Source organism: Phascolarctos cinereus, unplaced genomic scaffold, assembly GCF_003287225.1.
Source record: "Phascolarctos cinereus isolate Bilbo 61053 unplaced genomic scaffold, phaCin_HiC Scaffold_4;HRSCAF=312, whole genome shotgun sequence".
In the NCBI taxonomy this organism is placed as follows: domain Eukaryota; kingdom Metazoa; phylum Chordata; class Mammalia; order Diprotodontia; family Phascolarctidae; genus Phascolarctos; species Phascolarctos cinereus.
Genome location: NW_027555847.1, coordinates 211,397,162 through 211,414,337, shown reverse-complemented (window position 1 = coordinate 211,414,337; position 17,176 = coordinate 211,397,162). Strand labels below are relative to the sequence as shown.

The 17,176-nt window shown below is 36.9% G+C and overlaps 1 protein-coding gene across 2 annotated transcripts in view; it reads left to right on the top strand.

Annotated features, from left to right (window-relative positions):
• The window catches only part of RAC1 (Rac family small GTPase 1), a 48,559-nt gene that overhangs the window by 19,338 nt on the left and 12,045 nt on the right, over positions 1-17,176 (top strand). For both annotated transcript variants that reach the window (XM_020965385.2, XM_020965384.2), the window contains exons 2-3: positions 1,781-1,852; positions 5,024-5,141. In XM_020965385.2, coding sequence (XP_020821044.1) covers positions 1,781-1,852; positions 5,024-5,141 — 190 coding nt within the window. The remainder of the gene's footprint in view (positions 1-1,780; positions 1,853-5,023; positions 5,142-17,176) is intronic.

Sequence of the window (17,176 nt, the reverse complement as noted above, 5' to 3'; positions counted from 1 at the left end):
CATAATAGCTATGTCTGAGACAGAATGGCTGATTTTGTACCTCTAGTCCAGATATTTTGATAACTTTTGACATAATTTATTATTTGCAGTTCTATATATTTTATTTTATATCTTTTAAAACATTCTTCTGAAAAGGGTCCACCAGCCTGCCAAAGGAGCCAATGCTGTACCCCCCCCCCGACAAAGTTAAGAGCTCGTGCTTTGGTCTGTCCCCTCTCCAATAAGGAGAATAGTCCTTTGTAGTATGTATGTAGTCATGATTGGTTGTTTTAATCAGACAGTTCTGGGGTCTTTCAGAGTAGTTTCCCTTCTTTTTACTTTTCTGAAATCTTTCCTTTTTTTTTTTTTGGTCAGAGATCTCTTAATATTCTTAGATGTAACATATCTCTTAGAAGAAATGTGAAATAGGATAATAACCTCTTGGTTGGGGTTGAAGGTACAGGGAAGGTGATTAGATTTTTATGGGGAAAGAATAACTTTTTTTGATGTTTAGCTTGATGAGTTTAATTTAATATAGATGCATATTTATTAACCACTTGTTAAGGGCAAGGCATTGGGGACACAAAAGTGAACAAAACATAATCCCTGACCTCAAGGAACTTATTGTTTAGTAGGAGAGATAGGACAGGAACATATGAAATTCTAATCTGTATTATTCTAATAAGTGCCTAGGAGATGAACCAGTAATGCTGTGAGAGATCGGAGGAAAGAGACCTACTTTGAGGGTTGGAGTTAAAAGAATATCATGAAAAAAAAAAAAGAATAGCATGTCAGTTCATGTAAGCGATGGGAGCTGAGCTGAGCTAGATAGGATTTCAGCAGCTAGATGGAAGAATGTATCCTTTTGGAGCACAGAAAATGTGTGAGCTGTAGATTTGGAAGTAGAAGAGGGTGTAGCTTGAGGTTAGAAATAGCTGGTGGTTGTCGGGTTTGTTGAGACATTGGGTATAAGGGGAAATTGTGAGAGGAAGTGCTAGAAAGGTTGAGGCCAAGACTGTTGAGAGCCTTAAATTCCAGGCTCTAAGGAGTTTGGACTTTTTGTTTTAGAGCACATGGAAAACTAATGAAAGCTTTTTAGTCAGAAGAGTGACATGATCAGAACAATGCATTAGAAAGGTATGACAAACTGTAGAAAGGAGACATCAGTTAAAAATCGATGATTCTGGTGAGAGCACTAGCCCTAGAGTCAGGAGGACTTTAGTTAAAATTCAGTCTCGGACACTTGACATTTCCTAGGTATATGACCGTGGGCAAGTCACTTAACCCTGATTGCCTTACAAAAAAATAATAATAAACATTTAAAAAAATAAGCAACTGCCAAACATCCATTTAAAAGTAACATACTAAAATCCTAAAATATGAGAAAATCTGATATTACATATATAATAAATTCCAGTTTTTCTCTGTGGAATTTTAGATTGAACTATACATATATGCGTATGTGTTGCTAAAAATAAGCATTTTTTAATTTTTATTTTTAGGCAGTTGGGGTTAAGTGACTTGCCCAGGGTCACACAACTAGTAAGTATCAGGTGTTTGGTCTGAGGTGGGATTTGAACTCAGGTCTTCCTGACTTTAGGGCCAGTGCTCTATCTACTGTGCCACCTAGCTGTCCCTAAAAATAAGCATTTTTCAAACAAGTTTTAGGGTATCTCTTTAAATGGTAGAAATTGATTTTCGTTTTTCTTTGTATCCTTATATATGATATCACTTGGTAAGAATCAGTAATAAAAACCTGCACTCTTCATATTGACTAATTTTTGTCTTTTTATCCCCTTAGAGCTGTAGGTAAAACTTGCCTACTGATCAGTTACACGACCAATGCCTTTCCTGGAGAATATATCCCTACTGTGTAAGTATCCTCCGTTAAAACTTATGAGTTAACTACTCTGTGACATTGAAAATTTTACTCATTATGAGTTTTGCTACAAATCAGGAAGCTCCTTTCCTTCTTCACTGCACACCTTTATTGAAGTCCAACTGTCCGGGGAGTAGAGCCAAGATGGTGGAGTAAAGGCAGGGCCTCATCTGAGCTGTCCCAAATTCCCCTCCAAACAATATTAAAATAACACCTCAAAACTAATTCTGAAGCAGCAGAAGCAGTAAAAAGATGGGATAAAACAATTTTCCATCCCAAGACAACTTAAAAGGTTGGCAAGAAAGGTCTGTCTCACTGGGTTGAGAGAGTGGAGTGCAGTCCAACACAGTGCAGGAGGCAGGGGGCGGGGATTGAATTGGCTGCAGCAGCTTCTGGAGCACTCAGCCCGCAGATGATAAGAGGTCTAACAACTGGTCAGTAGATTATAGGAGACCTTTTGCTGGCACTGGGGAGCAAGATTTTTGTTCCATTGCCCATATATTTGCTGTCCCAGGGCTAGACAGAGCACTAGCTGGAGCAGTGATCCTGGTTACAGTTCCAGGGCAGAAAAGAGTGCTGATGGTCCCTCATAGACCAGAGCACAGATAAGGAGAGCAGTGACCACACATCTCCTAAGATCATACCACCTTGGAAGAACTGAAATTTTACAGACATCTCCTCCACCCTCAGCTCTGAAGACAACAGCATAAAAAACCTGATGCTTGGGACAATGCCCCTTCCACCCTGGAAGCAGAGCCCAGTAACATAAAGTGAAAAGTCAAGAAATAGGTTGGAAAAAGATGAGCAAACAACAAAAAAAAGAACCTAACCATGGAAAGATAAGTATGGTGATGGGAAGATAAAAACACAAATTCAGAAGATGATGACAAAGTCAGAACTGCTACATTCAAAGCCTCAAAGAAAAATTTGAATTGGTTTCAGTCTCCCAAAAAGAATTCCTGAAAGAGCTCAAAAAGGATTTTTAAAAATCTCTTAAGAGGGGTAAAAGAATAATTGGGAAAAGAAATGTAATTATGAAAAGGATGTTTGGCTTTCTGCACTAGGATCAATATGGTACAATAGAGGGAGCACTGAATTCGGAGTCACAAGACCCAATTTCAAATACCAAAAATGTAATTCTTGCTACTTACTGTTTTTGTGACATTGGACAAGTCACTGGACCTCTCTTGAAGCAGGAGATGTCTAAGATTTCTTCCAGATTTAGTCTGATCCTATGTACAATCCTGTTTTGTGTGTATGTGTTTTAAGAAGTTTAGGTGATATATCCTTTAAACCAAGGGTAGAGAACCTGCAGCCTTGAGGCCACATGTGGCCTTCTAGGTACTTGAGTGAGGACTTTTGGCCGAGTCCAGGTTTTATAGAATAAATCCTTTCATTAGGGGGATTTGTTCTGTGAAGTTTGGATTCAGTCAAACGGCCACACTTGAGGACCTAGAGGGCCACATGTGGCCTCCAGGCTAAAGGTTCCTCACCTTAAACCATTCTAATTCTACCCTTGGCCAACTGACCTTATGATAGATATGCTTCTGAAAAGTTTCCTCACAATGAGGTGACTGATGGAACTTTCATTTTCTTTCTTGCTCCCCTCCTTTCCTTTTGGAGAAGAGGTCTAAGTTACCAAACCTTTTATTATAATCCTCTATTTCTTTGTCGTCTAGAAAGAGTTGCTTTTGTTATCTTTTGTATTCTTTTTTATTTTATTGCAGGAATGTTTATCATATAACGTTAAATCAGCAGTAAAAACTAACCATAACAGTAGTAGTATCTAAGGAAAAGAGCACAAGGTTTGAAGTCAGAGGATCTGAGTTCAAATCCCCTTACTTTTGCTTACTAACATACCAGTCTGATGGAAGTCCTCTGAGCCTGCTGTGGACCAGGATATTTGTAGTTGTGAAGAGGCATGAGTTAATGCCCCACGCTCCCTCCACATGAGTGAGGGAGCGGTGGTGAAGACTTGGGTTAGTGTGTGTTAACTTTTGCCTCCAGATGAATTGATCTGGCACCCAGCTGTGGCCCTCTTGGGGAAAAAGTGTAAAATAGTAGTTTGTAGGACTTCAGCTGGAAGCCATTTAAGACTCCAGGGAACCTTTTTGCCTACTGCTTTTAACCTTCCTGCCCATGCTTTTATCTCTTTTTGTCTTAGTGGACTGTTTTTGACTGCCTTGGGATAATAGTCATTGCACTCTTACCTCACCTGGTGTTCTGAAGAAAGTTCTGAAGAAATGTAGGCACCTAGAAACTATTTCACTACTATTAACTTAGACCTTAATTCAAGAAGGCTTTGTTATTTTAAAAAAAAACAAAAAACAAAAAACAATCAGAAACCTTATTCAAAACACATTTGCCAGCAAGAACTCCAGGGTACTAGAGTTTGCTTAATTTGTTTCTATTTAAAAGAAATTTTAAATTTTGCTTTAAGGTTGAAATTTATTTATATTTTGTACTTGATGCTTTTTCCTGTTTGACATTGTGTCATTAAAATCTCATTTATTCAGTCTCTCTGTAGCAGTTTTTAAGAGCTTGAGCTTGCCAGTTTATGTACATTCAGAAAATGCAAACTGATTTTATATTAACATAAATAAAGTACTAGAAATGTTTGTTCTAATTGTACATAAAAAGGTTCTAAAATTAAATGCAAATTGCTTTTGGATTATCCAAAGTTTCCTTTATGTGCATCACTGCTTCCTTTTATTAGCACAGATGACCAAGATTTTTATTGTATATTGTTCTCTATCCAGTAGCTGTTCAGTGCATGCTGCTATAATTGTCAGTTTAGTGAAAATTATTTTTAACAATGACTTAGTTGAAAAATCTGTTCTAGAAACAGTGAAAATTGAACAAAAGTACAGTATGAAAAGGATTTGTTTTTATAGTTCAGTTGTTACTTCTTGGGAAAAATTATTTCATAATATTTGAACTCTTTAATGCTGTTTACTAAAAACAAAGTCTTTCCTTGACATCTTTGGATTAGCGTAGTAAGTTTTCTCTTTTCTTCTTTCCATATATTTTGTACCCATAAGTCTCTTGTATTGTCTAATCCTTTCTCTGATTCTTGTTGTGAACCTTATGTGAACACAACTGCCATTTTCTGCTCCTTTCTTTGTTTTAGATCACAGTGCTAAACTTTTTCTTTTTATTCTACAGCTTTGACAACTATTCTGCCAATGTTATGGTAGATGGAAAACCTGTGAATTTGGGTTTATGGGACACAGCAGGCCAGGAAGACTATGACCGATTACGTCCTTTATCCTATCCGCAAACAGTAAGAATTACATATATATGTATATGTTTTATATATATTAGTTCTGTGATAGCAAATGAAGTTACTTAAAGTTTGCTCATTGCCTGTGAATTGGTTATCCTATGTTAACCAAAAGTCATGACTCCACAACATATAAGTAGTAACTTGATTTATTACAAGAGAAAGGCACATGCATCCTTATACCAAGGAGCTTGCTCTGCACACAGTGCCTTAAATATTTATGGAGTAACAGCAAAAAACAGGAGGTCTTATAGGAGGAGTAGAGGGCAGTCCTCTCCCAAATGGAAGTGACATGGAGAGAGGAAGGGAGCAATAGGGGAGGACAAGTAAGAAGGGAGCAAAAGGGTTTGGGAACATGGGACTATGGAAGGAGGATGTTTTGCTTATCTGAAAGGGGTCCTGGCTGCATGATTTATTATTCTGGGCAAACTGACTAGAGCTGACTCTGGCTTCAAAGACATTGAAAGTTTATTAGAGTTCAGTTGCAAAGGGCTTCAACTCTAGCAAATAGGGCAACTCAAGAAAACCAGTTCAAGGGGCCCCTTTGTAACTGTTATTATTCCTGTCTTAAATTCTTCCAGAAAGTTTCAGCAGTGATCAGAGAGCAATATGAAATACTTAACGTATTGGTCTTTGGTGTGTTGTAGCTTAAGAAATTCTGGTTTGGGCAAGAATTAGTTGATTGAATTTAGATTATAATAATGTAGTACCACAAGATTGAATTTTGCCTTTAAAATGAAAGTGTATTTTATTTAAATCCTTTAGGCTTATTTTTTTTTTCAACAAAAATTTGGGAAGGTACAAGCTGTATAGTTTAACTATTTTTATTGTACATTTGTGCTTTTTAATTTATTTAAAAAGAGTCAGCCAGGTCAATGCAGAAAAACTCAAAATTCTGCATTATATTGCTGACTTAATCTTTACCTTTTTCTTCCTATTTTTCATAAATTGTGTGGTTTAATTCCAATTGCTTTTTTAGTTCAAAGGAAGAAAACATTTTACAACAGCAGAAGCTATTGCTATTAAGAACTAGATTGCCATTAGTTAATGATGAATGAAAGTGCTGAAGTGACTAACCTCCTTTGCTGGAAAATATTTTAAAACCATATTAGCATATTTTTAAAAATCAGTTGTCTTTAGATTTAAATTAACTCTTGCTGGTATTATGGAGGAAAGCTTCTGAATGGCTGTGAAAGAATTGACCTTGGAATTTAATATTGATTAAAAATATAAATAAGTAGAAAAATATCTCATCGCCTGTTATGAACTAATTATAAAATTTTAGTTATATGAGTTGCCATAAGTACCATGATATATAGAAGTAATTTTCTATCCTGTGATTTCTCTGAACTTTAATGTATTTCTCCCCTCATAGTTTAAATTCCCCCAGTTTTTAAGAAGAAAATGCTCTTTTATTCACTATATTTAAAAAACTTGACAGGTCATAGATTTCAATTAGTTTTTACAAAAACAACATTTTCATCTTTTACCAATCAAATGTTTTAGTTGCCTTTAAGGTTTATGGCGTTATGCTAGTTTCTCTGAGGAAGACAAAGAAATTTGGCATCCAACCCTGATAGAGTTTACAATCTAATTGGAAAGTAAGACATTTAAAAACATGACAGAAATAACTAACAATACCAAGAGACATGAATGATGTCAGGCAAAAAGGACTGTAGGACTTCAGAGGAAGGATGATTTGTAAAAGCTTTAAAAATAGAAAAAGGTTTATGTTGGGCTTTGGAATATGGGTAGAATGTATTAAAATTCAAATCCACATTCCCTACTCCCACCTCCTTCCCACCTGCCATTGAGAAAGGAAGAAAAAAAAAACCTTTTACAAACATGTACAGTCAAGCAAAATAAATTCTATGGGTAGGTTTTTAATAGGCTCCAAACAATTTCTCTTGGCAGATTTCACACATTTCAAAAATTGAGGCATTCCCTTTCTCCTTTGGCAGTGTTATAGATTTAAAATTATTTTTTTTTAGGTTGTTACCTTTGTGGAATAGTGTAGTGCTTAAGTAAAGTATATAAAGATATAGTTAGTTGTTACAGTCTGCTCAAGCTTTGTATTCTGTGAACTTCCTATTTGGAGATGATAAGTTAAACATTTTTAGTATAGTTTCTCATATTACAATAATCTTTTTTGATGTTTCCTGTTGAAGATGTCTTGACCATCAGATATAATTTTTTTATACTATGCAACCTGAAGCCAAGCTTTAAGCTAAACAATTCTTTGAAGAAGGCAGCCCATGGTTTCACTAAATAATGTTCTTGATATGTTAATGAATGACCCTAAGATATTTCAAGAATCTATCATTGAATCAAAGTAGGTTTTCTCTCAACTGACACAAATTCCCAACCTCTCTATAACTTACTTAGAGTTGCCAAAAAAAAATTTTTTGTTATCCTTTTGTTAGGCTGGCAGTGAGACAATAGACAGACAGCTTCCCATTGGGACCAGCCCTGTCAAATCCTTTCCAATTTGATAGGACCTGTGAGATATTACCCTTTTCGTTGACATAACTTTGATACATCTACCCTGACTGAAGCATTGAAAAAGAATTTTAATTGTAGAAATGGTTAAAATTTCCTCAGAATCATTTGTAAAGTGCTATGCATATGATGGGGACTGCTTAAATACTTAATAGGTTTAGTTATTTAATTATTAGATAATTGCATAAGTACTTGTTATACCTTAAAGGATGGAAGAGAAGTTTATAAAGTTTTAAACCCTTTTTAAGAAATGGCAAGAAATGTATGTAAGTGTTGTTCATTTTAAAAACCATCCTTGGGGAGCTTATTAATTTTTTTTAATTGACTTTAATTTCTTAGAGCCAAAATTCTGGAAATTCTTCTAGTGAACCAAATGTCTTACACCTGAGTTCAAAAATCAGCTACACAAATATAGGATTGTAGAAGGCATAGCTAGAGCATTTCATTTGAAAAATGTCTAGGAAGTTACCGCAAGCTCCATATTAATGAGCTTAGAAGTATGGTATGAAAACCAAGAAATAGGCTGCTGCTGTCACGGTGGATAACACAAGGCAAAACTTCCTAACAGTCACCTTTTCCATCTCTCGGAAAAGGGGCATTGATGCTAGAGACTCCTCCATTTCTCTTTGAGAGTAGCTGTTACCTTTCCAAGTGGAGGGTTAAGAACCTGGATCCAAACAGTAGCTGGTACCAAGTATTTTTAGAGCTGTCAGAGACAACTCTGTTTTCCTGGCTACAACGCTTTGCCTTGGATTCTTCCATAACCAGCCAGAAGAAGCATTCATTCCCCTTTGTTGTCAGATCTGTTGCCACTGGCAGAAGGAAGATGCTGTTTTTTATGTATCATCTGCTGCATTGTTCTGTCCCTGTGAAGGATTCTCCTTAGTATTATAAATCTGTTGACAGAACTGCTAACCTCAGATATTAATCATATATAGATACAAATAAATATTTTAAAAAATCTTTAGTTTTGGAAGTAATGAAAAGTTTGTTATGCTGTTATATTCATGTGTTTTTTAAGAGTTTTGTAAAGCTCAAATCACTATTCTATAACCTTGAAAGGAATATGTCATTTTTGGAAAGTGAAAAAAGAAGGTATACTATACTTCAGACATGCTGGATTGAATGAGGTCCTTTAGGATGGTCATTCATAGAATCAAAAGTAGCTTAGCAAACCTCTCAACCTAGATGCCAGAGAGTTTTCAGTAAGCAGTGTGTACAGTAGAAGTCAGTGTCTGTCTCTCTCTGTCTCTGTCTCTGTGTGTGTCTCTCTCTCTCTCTCTCTCTCTCTCTCTCACACACACACACACACACACACACACACACACACACACACTTTAATCATTCCCTCCCCTTCTAGTCTCTTTATCCTCTGAAATATAATGATTGATTAGAAATTGATATGTAAAACCAGAACTTATGGACTTGAGGTCCAGTCCAGATCTAGAATATGGTACCTTAAAGATCAGGTAGAGTAGGTTGAGTACCAGAGCACTGCCTAAGAATGTTTTTTACCTTTTTAGATACCGCGAAACTTTATTTTTAATGTAAGACCAATCTTGGCTCTTCAGGCTCTGGTTTGTCGACCCTTACCCTAGACCCTTTAAAAAATTATTTTTATTTATTTTGTTAAATGTTTCCCAATTACATGTAAAAAAATTTTAGCAATTTAAAAAAAATTTGAGCTCCAAATTCTCTCCCTCCTTCCTGCCCCTCCCTCCTCATTGGGAAGGGAAGCATTTCTATATCAATTATACATGTAAAGTCATGTAAAACATATTTCCATATTAGCCATGTTGGAAAAAGCATCCCACAAACAAAATAAAATAAAGGTTTTTTTATAAGTATGCTTCAGTCTGCATTGAGTTCATCCATTCTCTCTAGAGGTAGATAGCTTTTTTCATCACGGGTCCCTTGGAATTTTCTTGGAATTGTTGTCTTGATCAGAGTAGCTAAGACTTTCACAGTTGATTATCCATACGATACTGCTGTTACTGTGTGCAGTGTTCTGGTTCTGATCACTTCGAATCAGTTCATATAAATCTTCTCAGGTATTTCTGAAACTATCCTAATCATTTCTTATAGCCCAGTTCCTCAGTTGACAAACTTCCTACTTCTTTGCCACTACAAAAAAGACCTGTCTTGGATTCTTGGTTTTTCTTCACTTTCTGTTCCATATTTTTTTTTTCTGTTGTGATCTTACTATATGCCTCTCTTGTGGTTCTATTACTCGTACTTTTGGGGCTGCTAACAACAGCCTGTTTCTGTTTTGACTTCTCTTGTCCTTTCTGAAAATATTGTTCATATTTTAAATTATTCATTTTATTATTTCCTTGGAAATATTTGGAGAGAGCAGACGCAGAATCAGGAAATCATTGCCTTTATAACATAGAATTTAGTATAGCACAGATTCATCATGATCCTCATTATGCTGTAATTTCTTTTTCTTTTTCTTTGCTGTAATTTCATGTATGGTGAAATCACCTATATTATAGGTGTATCAGTTCTGCAGCAAGGACCCTGATGTCTTTACAAAATGAGATTTTCAAAATTAAAAATTTTTATTTAGGGCTTTTGGGGTATTATAGTTCAGAGATGTCAGGCATGGACCCACAACACTCCCAAGTGCAGCCTGAACCAGATTAAAATATAATTGGCAAATATTTAACAAAATAAGTAAAGTGCAAGAAAACGAAGATAAAGTGTTTTAAAACGAAGTCAAGGGGTGGCTAGGTGGCGCAGTGGATACCGGCCCTGGAGTCAGGAGGGCCTGAGTTCAAATCCAACCTCAGACCAAACACTTGTCACTTACTAGCTGTGTGACCCTGGGCAAGTCACTTAACCCCAATTGCCTAAAACAAATGAGGAAGAACAAAGTAGGCAGATTGACAATTTACACAACACCAATATAAAAATAAACAATTTTAAAACTAAGTCAATATATGGCTTGCAGGCATCCTCAAAATTTATTGGCCCCTGTTTCTGTTTGAGTTTGATACCACTGCTTTGGTTTATATTGTTTTCAGGCACAAGCTATTGTGTTTGGATATAATACTATCAAAAAGAAAGAAAAATACGTAAGTTAAGGTGCAAAAAAGTGCTGTCACTACTCTATAACCCTGAAGGAGACATACCCCTTCTGAGGAAATGAGAACAGTTATCCTATGACACATCCTAGATGTGCTGGATGGGGTGAGGCATTTTTTTCTGGGACAGTCTCTTAAGTTTAAGGTAAACTAACAGTCTCCCAACTCAGATTCCAGAGAACTTAGAGGTAAACAACAGGGGAAGTGGATACTTGATGAATTGGGAGCAAATCTTGATCGAAATATTCTCTTCTCCCTTCCAGGCTGTCATTGCAGTTATTCTAAACGTTCAGAAAATAATGGTTTATATAAAACAGTAAAAGAAAGTTGATGCTATCCTGTTACAGTTGTCTCTCAAATGTTTTATTTCTCAGTTGTTTTTTTCTAAGTTCCACATGTCTGACTCAGGGCAAAGAGGAACTCTTATATTCAAGAAAGCAAACAAATATTTAAAAGAGGTAAACCCATAGAATTGGCTTTGTCTGTGGGGAAAGTTTTTTTTTCTCCCTTCCTAGTTCCTGAGACTTTTTGGAATTCAGATACAACAGGAAGATAAAATTCTATGGACGTGTTTACTGTGAACATTCACACCAATTATATTGGCTGCATAGCTCATTACACATTTCTAATGTATTATTGCTACTAAAATAAAGCATTAAATATAGACACATTGTGTTATCAACAGTGATTGCTTTTTTTCTGTCAATGAATAATAATTTTTGTAGTGCTTTACATATATTAATTTGCTAAATTCTCAACAATCCAGTGAAAATAGGTCATGAGTTTTATAAATGAAGAAACGGAAGCTCAGAGGAGTTAAGTAGATTATACAGTTTTACTTACACTAGTAAGTTTTAAAGCCAAGACTTGACATTAGTCTTCAGATTAAGTCCATATTTCCTATGGAACTAGATAATTTCCTAAGGAGGTAATATAATTGGTAATATTTGAATCATGGTTGCCAACTCATTTCAAGAATTAACCTATAGATATTCTTATGGATATATGTATCCATATATGGATATATGCGTGTGTTTGTGTGTGTATACGTGTACGTGTGCATATATATATACACGCATGTATGTAAAATACTGAAGGATACTACATTCCTTATTAGGAGAAGCAAATAATTCTTGTTGGAGATGATTATTTTCAAATCTTTATAGTAAAAGAGAACAGTCCATTGCTATGAGAGACAGGACCTTACTATTAAGTCTAAGGAGCAGACTGAAGCAGTTAAAATCTGTCAATCTTCATTTAAGTGACCGAGGTGGACAAAAGATGCCAAAGATAAGATGGATTAAAGATTTCAGAATAAGAATTACATTTTTTTTTTTGCTAAATGGAATACTTTGGACCTTAATTTGTTGAATGTGTGTCAAATTTTTTTGTGAGCTAGATAATTTATGGTGCTTGAAGTTTGAGGTCCTTTAGTTCAGTGAGGTCAAACTCAAATTGAAACAGATCTCTGGCCAGCATATTGATTCAGAAAACTACAAATTAACATCATGTTGTATTATATTTTTTGTTAAACATTTGCCAATTACATTTGAATGTAGTTCAGCACTGGGGGGGGTCAGTTTTACACTTCTAATTTAGTCCACTTATTTCTTTGTAGTCAGGACTATATCTAAAGGAGCAAGAGATTAGAAATCTTAAAACAGAAGTCCCTTGCAACATCCTTTTTAAAGTCCCTTTCTTCTTATGTAATTCTCTGAGAGTAATCTATTTTGGTTATCCCCAAAAAGCAGGGTCTCAGGACCATAGATTTAGAGTTAGAAGGGATCTTGGGAGCCATCTATTCCAATTAACTCATTTTACTGAAAGGTTAAGTAAACTTGCTCAGGGTCATACAGCTAGTTAAGTATCAGAAAAGGGTCTTACTGGTTCAGCTAGCACTCTGTCATCTATGCTGTGCTGCTTTTTTTCCTAAACTAATTCTAGTTCCTTTTTATTTATTTATTTATTTTTGTTTGTTTTTGTTTATTTCTTAGCTCACCATAGTATCTCTCATGTATCTGTACCCCTTTAGGGGAGAGTCATTCCATATGACAAATGGTTGAGGTTTTTTTTGTTTTGTTTTTGTTTTTTGGAAAGAAAGAAAGAGTCAGCACAACTAATCCACAGCCTGAAAATGTGCAGTTTGTATAGCATGATGGCTACTAGTGCTTTTTTGGATTCACTCACTGTATAGTGAAATTTTTTTTCCCTCCCCTCACTTTTATTTTGTATATGTCTTTGTTTTTGAAATGTATTGCTTGTAAGCAACAGATTGTGAGGTTTTCTTTTCTTACCAGTCTGTCATTCTTTTTCATTTTATTGGAGTGTTTAATCCATTCCTATTTAAAGTTATGTTAGTTTCATATTTTTCTCCATCTGTCTCTAAAATTGGTTGGGTTTTTTTTTTTAGTTTTTATTTTATTTCCCCTTTTCTGGTGTAAAGACAGCATCATGTTCCTTCAGTTACTTTACTTTGATGTCTTTTAAAGATGGCCTTGTTCCCATTGGCTCTGTTCCCTTCACCCCTGATTCCTTCTTCTCATTTTCACTTTAGGGTTTTGTTTGTTAGTCATCTGTCCCACTTGTATCTGGTTATTTCTTCCCCCTCTTTTTTTGCTTCTCAGTCAAGTAGATTCCCCATTCCTCTCTTCCTCTTCAGCTAGTCCTGTTAATTGATTTTTTTAATTTCATATTTTGTGCCTCTTTCAGAAAAAGATTTCTTTTACTCTTCATTATCTGTTTTCTCTGTTTATCCTAGACTTCATTCTCTGATTCATGACCTGACCTCTCTCTCTTTTCTCTGTATTCTTCATACAATCAAAGCTTCTAAGGTATTCATTCTAGGCTCTGCCAGTAAGGCGTTTTCTAGCACTTCCTTTTAGGGCTTACCCCATGGATTCCCCTTTTCCGTTGTACCTCATTCTCAGAATGCTAGTTATTGCAGATATCAGAGAGGACTTTTGTCCCATGTCCCCCTCCCTCCCATTCTTTTTTTGTATATTGGCCTGAAAATCCCCCCAGGGTCCATACTCTCCCACTCGTTTAGGTGCCTGTTGCTCCCAAGGGTTCCAACTAAGTGTGTACCACCCCACTCCCATTAGACTTTTCAGGCACCAAATTTTCCCCAAGCCTCATCCAGTATTAAGGTCATCTCCTTTCACTTATTGGAGCATTCATCAGTGGAACTTCCTCTACAGCTAAAGTAAGGGCTCCTGCCTTTCCTCTTGGTTTTTTTTTTTCCCCCAGTTCTCCCCCCCTCCCCCGGCTCTTCTCTTTTTTTTTCCAGGCAGTTGGGGTTAAGTGACTTGCCCAGGGTCACACAGCTAGTGTCAAGTGTTTGGTCTGAGACCGGATTTGAACTCAGGTCCTCCTGACTTAAGGGCCCATGCTCTATCCACTGCATCACCTAGCTGCCCTTCTCTTTCTAACACCAGAGGTCACCATACCTTCATTGCTAGCCCTTGATTTGACCCTAGGGGATCACTCACTCCTTTCTGTTCCCCTACTCTTCTTTCATGTACCCTCACATGTTGTAATATAGACCTACAACAGAAGTATTCTGTAGGCAGGGTGTTGCCACATTCTGTCCATAATGCCCTGTCTGCCTCTTCACTGTTACCTCCACCAAATTTCCACCTTCACTCCTGTCTCCTTGTGTACATTTAGAAAGAAGTCTCTTTCTGGTCTTTCTGTTGTCACTCTGTTGTTGTTCCCAGTCCTTACCTACCACTACATTTATTCAGTCCTGAATTTCTGTTGTTTGGGAGTTGGAAAGGGAAATAATCTTTTCGTTTTTGGTTTTCTCTAAAAATGTTTCAAACTCTTCTTTATTATTGAATGTCCATCTTTTGTTTGGTATAGTTAGGCTCATATTGGTAGGAGGAGTCAACCAGGGCTGCATCCTGAGCTTCAGTGCTCTTAGGATGACCATTATTTCATTCTTTCCTTTTTCTAGGGGGTAGAAAATAGTCTCCCATTGTTCAAATGGCCTTTTTTTTTGGAGGGGGAGAATCTTATTTGCTGATGGTTTGCAGAAGTTGTTTTTGAATTAAAAATTTTAAATTTAATCATTGTGTGTCTTGGGATTTGCAGCCTTGGGGGTTTTTTTCCCCCAAAAGTGGTCTGTAAATTCTTTCAGTTGGAATTTCATTTTCCATGTTCAGAAATTCTGTGTGTATGTCTTCCATTGTTTCCTTCATTATGGTGTTAAAGCTGTCATGGTCTTCTGGGAGACTCATGATCCTTAGGTTGTCTCTGTGTATCCTATCTTTGAGATCTCTATGTTTTGCTTATGTAGTGATCATATTTTCTTTTAATATTCTCATTTTTTGTTTCTTTTCTGGTTTGTGTTTTACTTTTGTGTATCTGGATTCCCCACCTCTTGTCCTCTCTTTGCTTTCTTTGGTGAGGTTTGCCCTTGCAGGTCAGATTTTCTGTTGCGCTCATTACTTTGCTGTGCAGGATGTAAATTCTCATTTCTCTTTTAAAACACTCAAGGACAGCATGTTGTGGTTCCATGTTCTCAAATTCCAGTGTTGGATCATAGTCCTTCATTTTGCGCTATTTATTCATAAATGCCTGAATTCACACACTAGATCCAGAGGCCATATTTCCTTCTGTTGTTGTTGTGTTGTTTCAGTTATCTGTGTTCAAGATTTTTGAGATTTCTTCTTCATGGAATCTTTAATGTTTTCAGTCATTTGCCCCTCTTCAAGTGCCTACCTCTCCCTCCCCCCCCCTTCCTTATTGCTTACTTGTGACTCCCTCTCCTGATTGTGGTTTCCTTGGAGGATAGGTCTCAGTCTCCTCCCATACTTGGCAATTCATACTTCACCCTAGGTCTGTGCCCCAGATGACTTTTGGGTGGCCAGAAGCGGCCCCAGCTGAATGCTTAGCTTTTCCCTCAAGCCTGGTGAAATGCTGCATTGCTCCCCACATGGAGTGTCACATCCTGGTGACTTGTCCGCTTTTCTCTTTTCTTGGTTCACTGGCCTGGCACTGACAGTTCAGAGTTGGCTTTCCCTGGGACCAGCTGTTCAGAGTTTTGCAGCATTAGTGCTTCTGGCTTGCAGCTTCTGGCACACTTTGCTCCTGAAGAGCTGTAGCCCAAGGATTAAGTATAAATACCTTTGCTTATCTTTTAAAGCCAAACACAGTCTACCCCCTTCAGGCTTGAATCAACTTCTACAGCCTGGAGCTATCCTCTCTATAGCACTGTAAAGAAGGAGGGGGGACTAGGGATTCAGGTTTTGATGTGAATCCCATGTCTGCTAGTGGTTAGTGAGGCCTCACTGCCTATAGCATGGGAGATCGGGGAGGAGTGCTAAGGGATCAGTGAGCATCAGTTCCTGGGCTTGGGGTTGTGTGGTTTGTTGTTTTGAAGTTTTTGTTTTTAAACTTTCTTTTGGATTCAAGATGAATCAACTGAATCAGAAAAAAAAATGAATCAAACTTCAACTGAAATTGCTTTACCTTTAGTGCATGATTTCTGTTTTGGAGACGTTTGAGAGGTCATGGGGATTGGAGAAAATGTCTAGTTGTCCAACTTATTGCTCCAGTTTTTAATCTTTCAAAGCTCTTTCGGGTCTCTTATTTTATCATTGAGTGTTATTATTCCCATTTGACTAGTGGGAAAACTGAAGGACAGTGACTTGTTATGGGTGACACCTCAAGTAGAGATATGAGCCCATTATATATTTAACTAGACCATGAATCATACATTTAAAACTGGACAGGACCTCAAAGATCATCTAGGCCAAGGGTTCTTAACTTTTCTTTGTGTCAGGAGCCCCTTTTCTAGTCCAGCGAAACCCTATGTTAAGAAGGCCTGATCTAATCCAAGCCCATCATTTCACAGATGAGGTAATTGAGGTCTGGAGAGGAGAAATTTCTTACCTAATGTCACACAGGCAGTAATTTGAATAACCAAGGTTTGAACCTAGGTCCTCTGACTTAAGTACAGCTCTCTTCCATGCTACCTGTTCTGTTAATCTGTTTTGCTTTGCTACTTGTATAAATACCTAACATTTGCATGGTGCTCTTAACGTTCCAGGATGCTTTGTATGTTATCTAGCTCATCATAATATTTTCTTTTTTAAATAATGTTTCCAGTCGAAAGAGTTATGAGGTTTTACCTCACCCAGCAAATTTGTAAAAATGACAAAAAAATAGAAGTGATGCTGGAGGGGATATGGAAAGATAGGTGCACTAACACACAATAGAGCCATGAAATTAGATTACCAGGTCTGGAAAGCAATTTAGGATTAAACTAAGAAAATAACAGGCAATAGAGGGAGAGTCTGTAAGTAGCATTGGGAAGCAAAGAATATTCCAGTTCCAAAATCAGTCTGGAGTCTGGGGGTATAAAAGAAGGAATAACCTGTACTGGAAAGGATAGCCAGGCAGCTTGCATTTGGGTGGGAGTAAGGGCTCAGTGAGTGCCAGAAGATA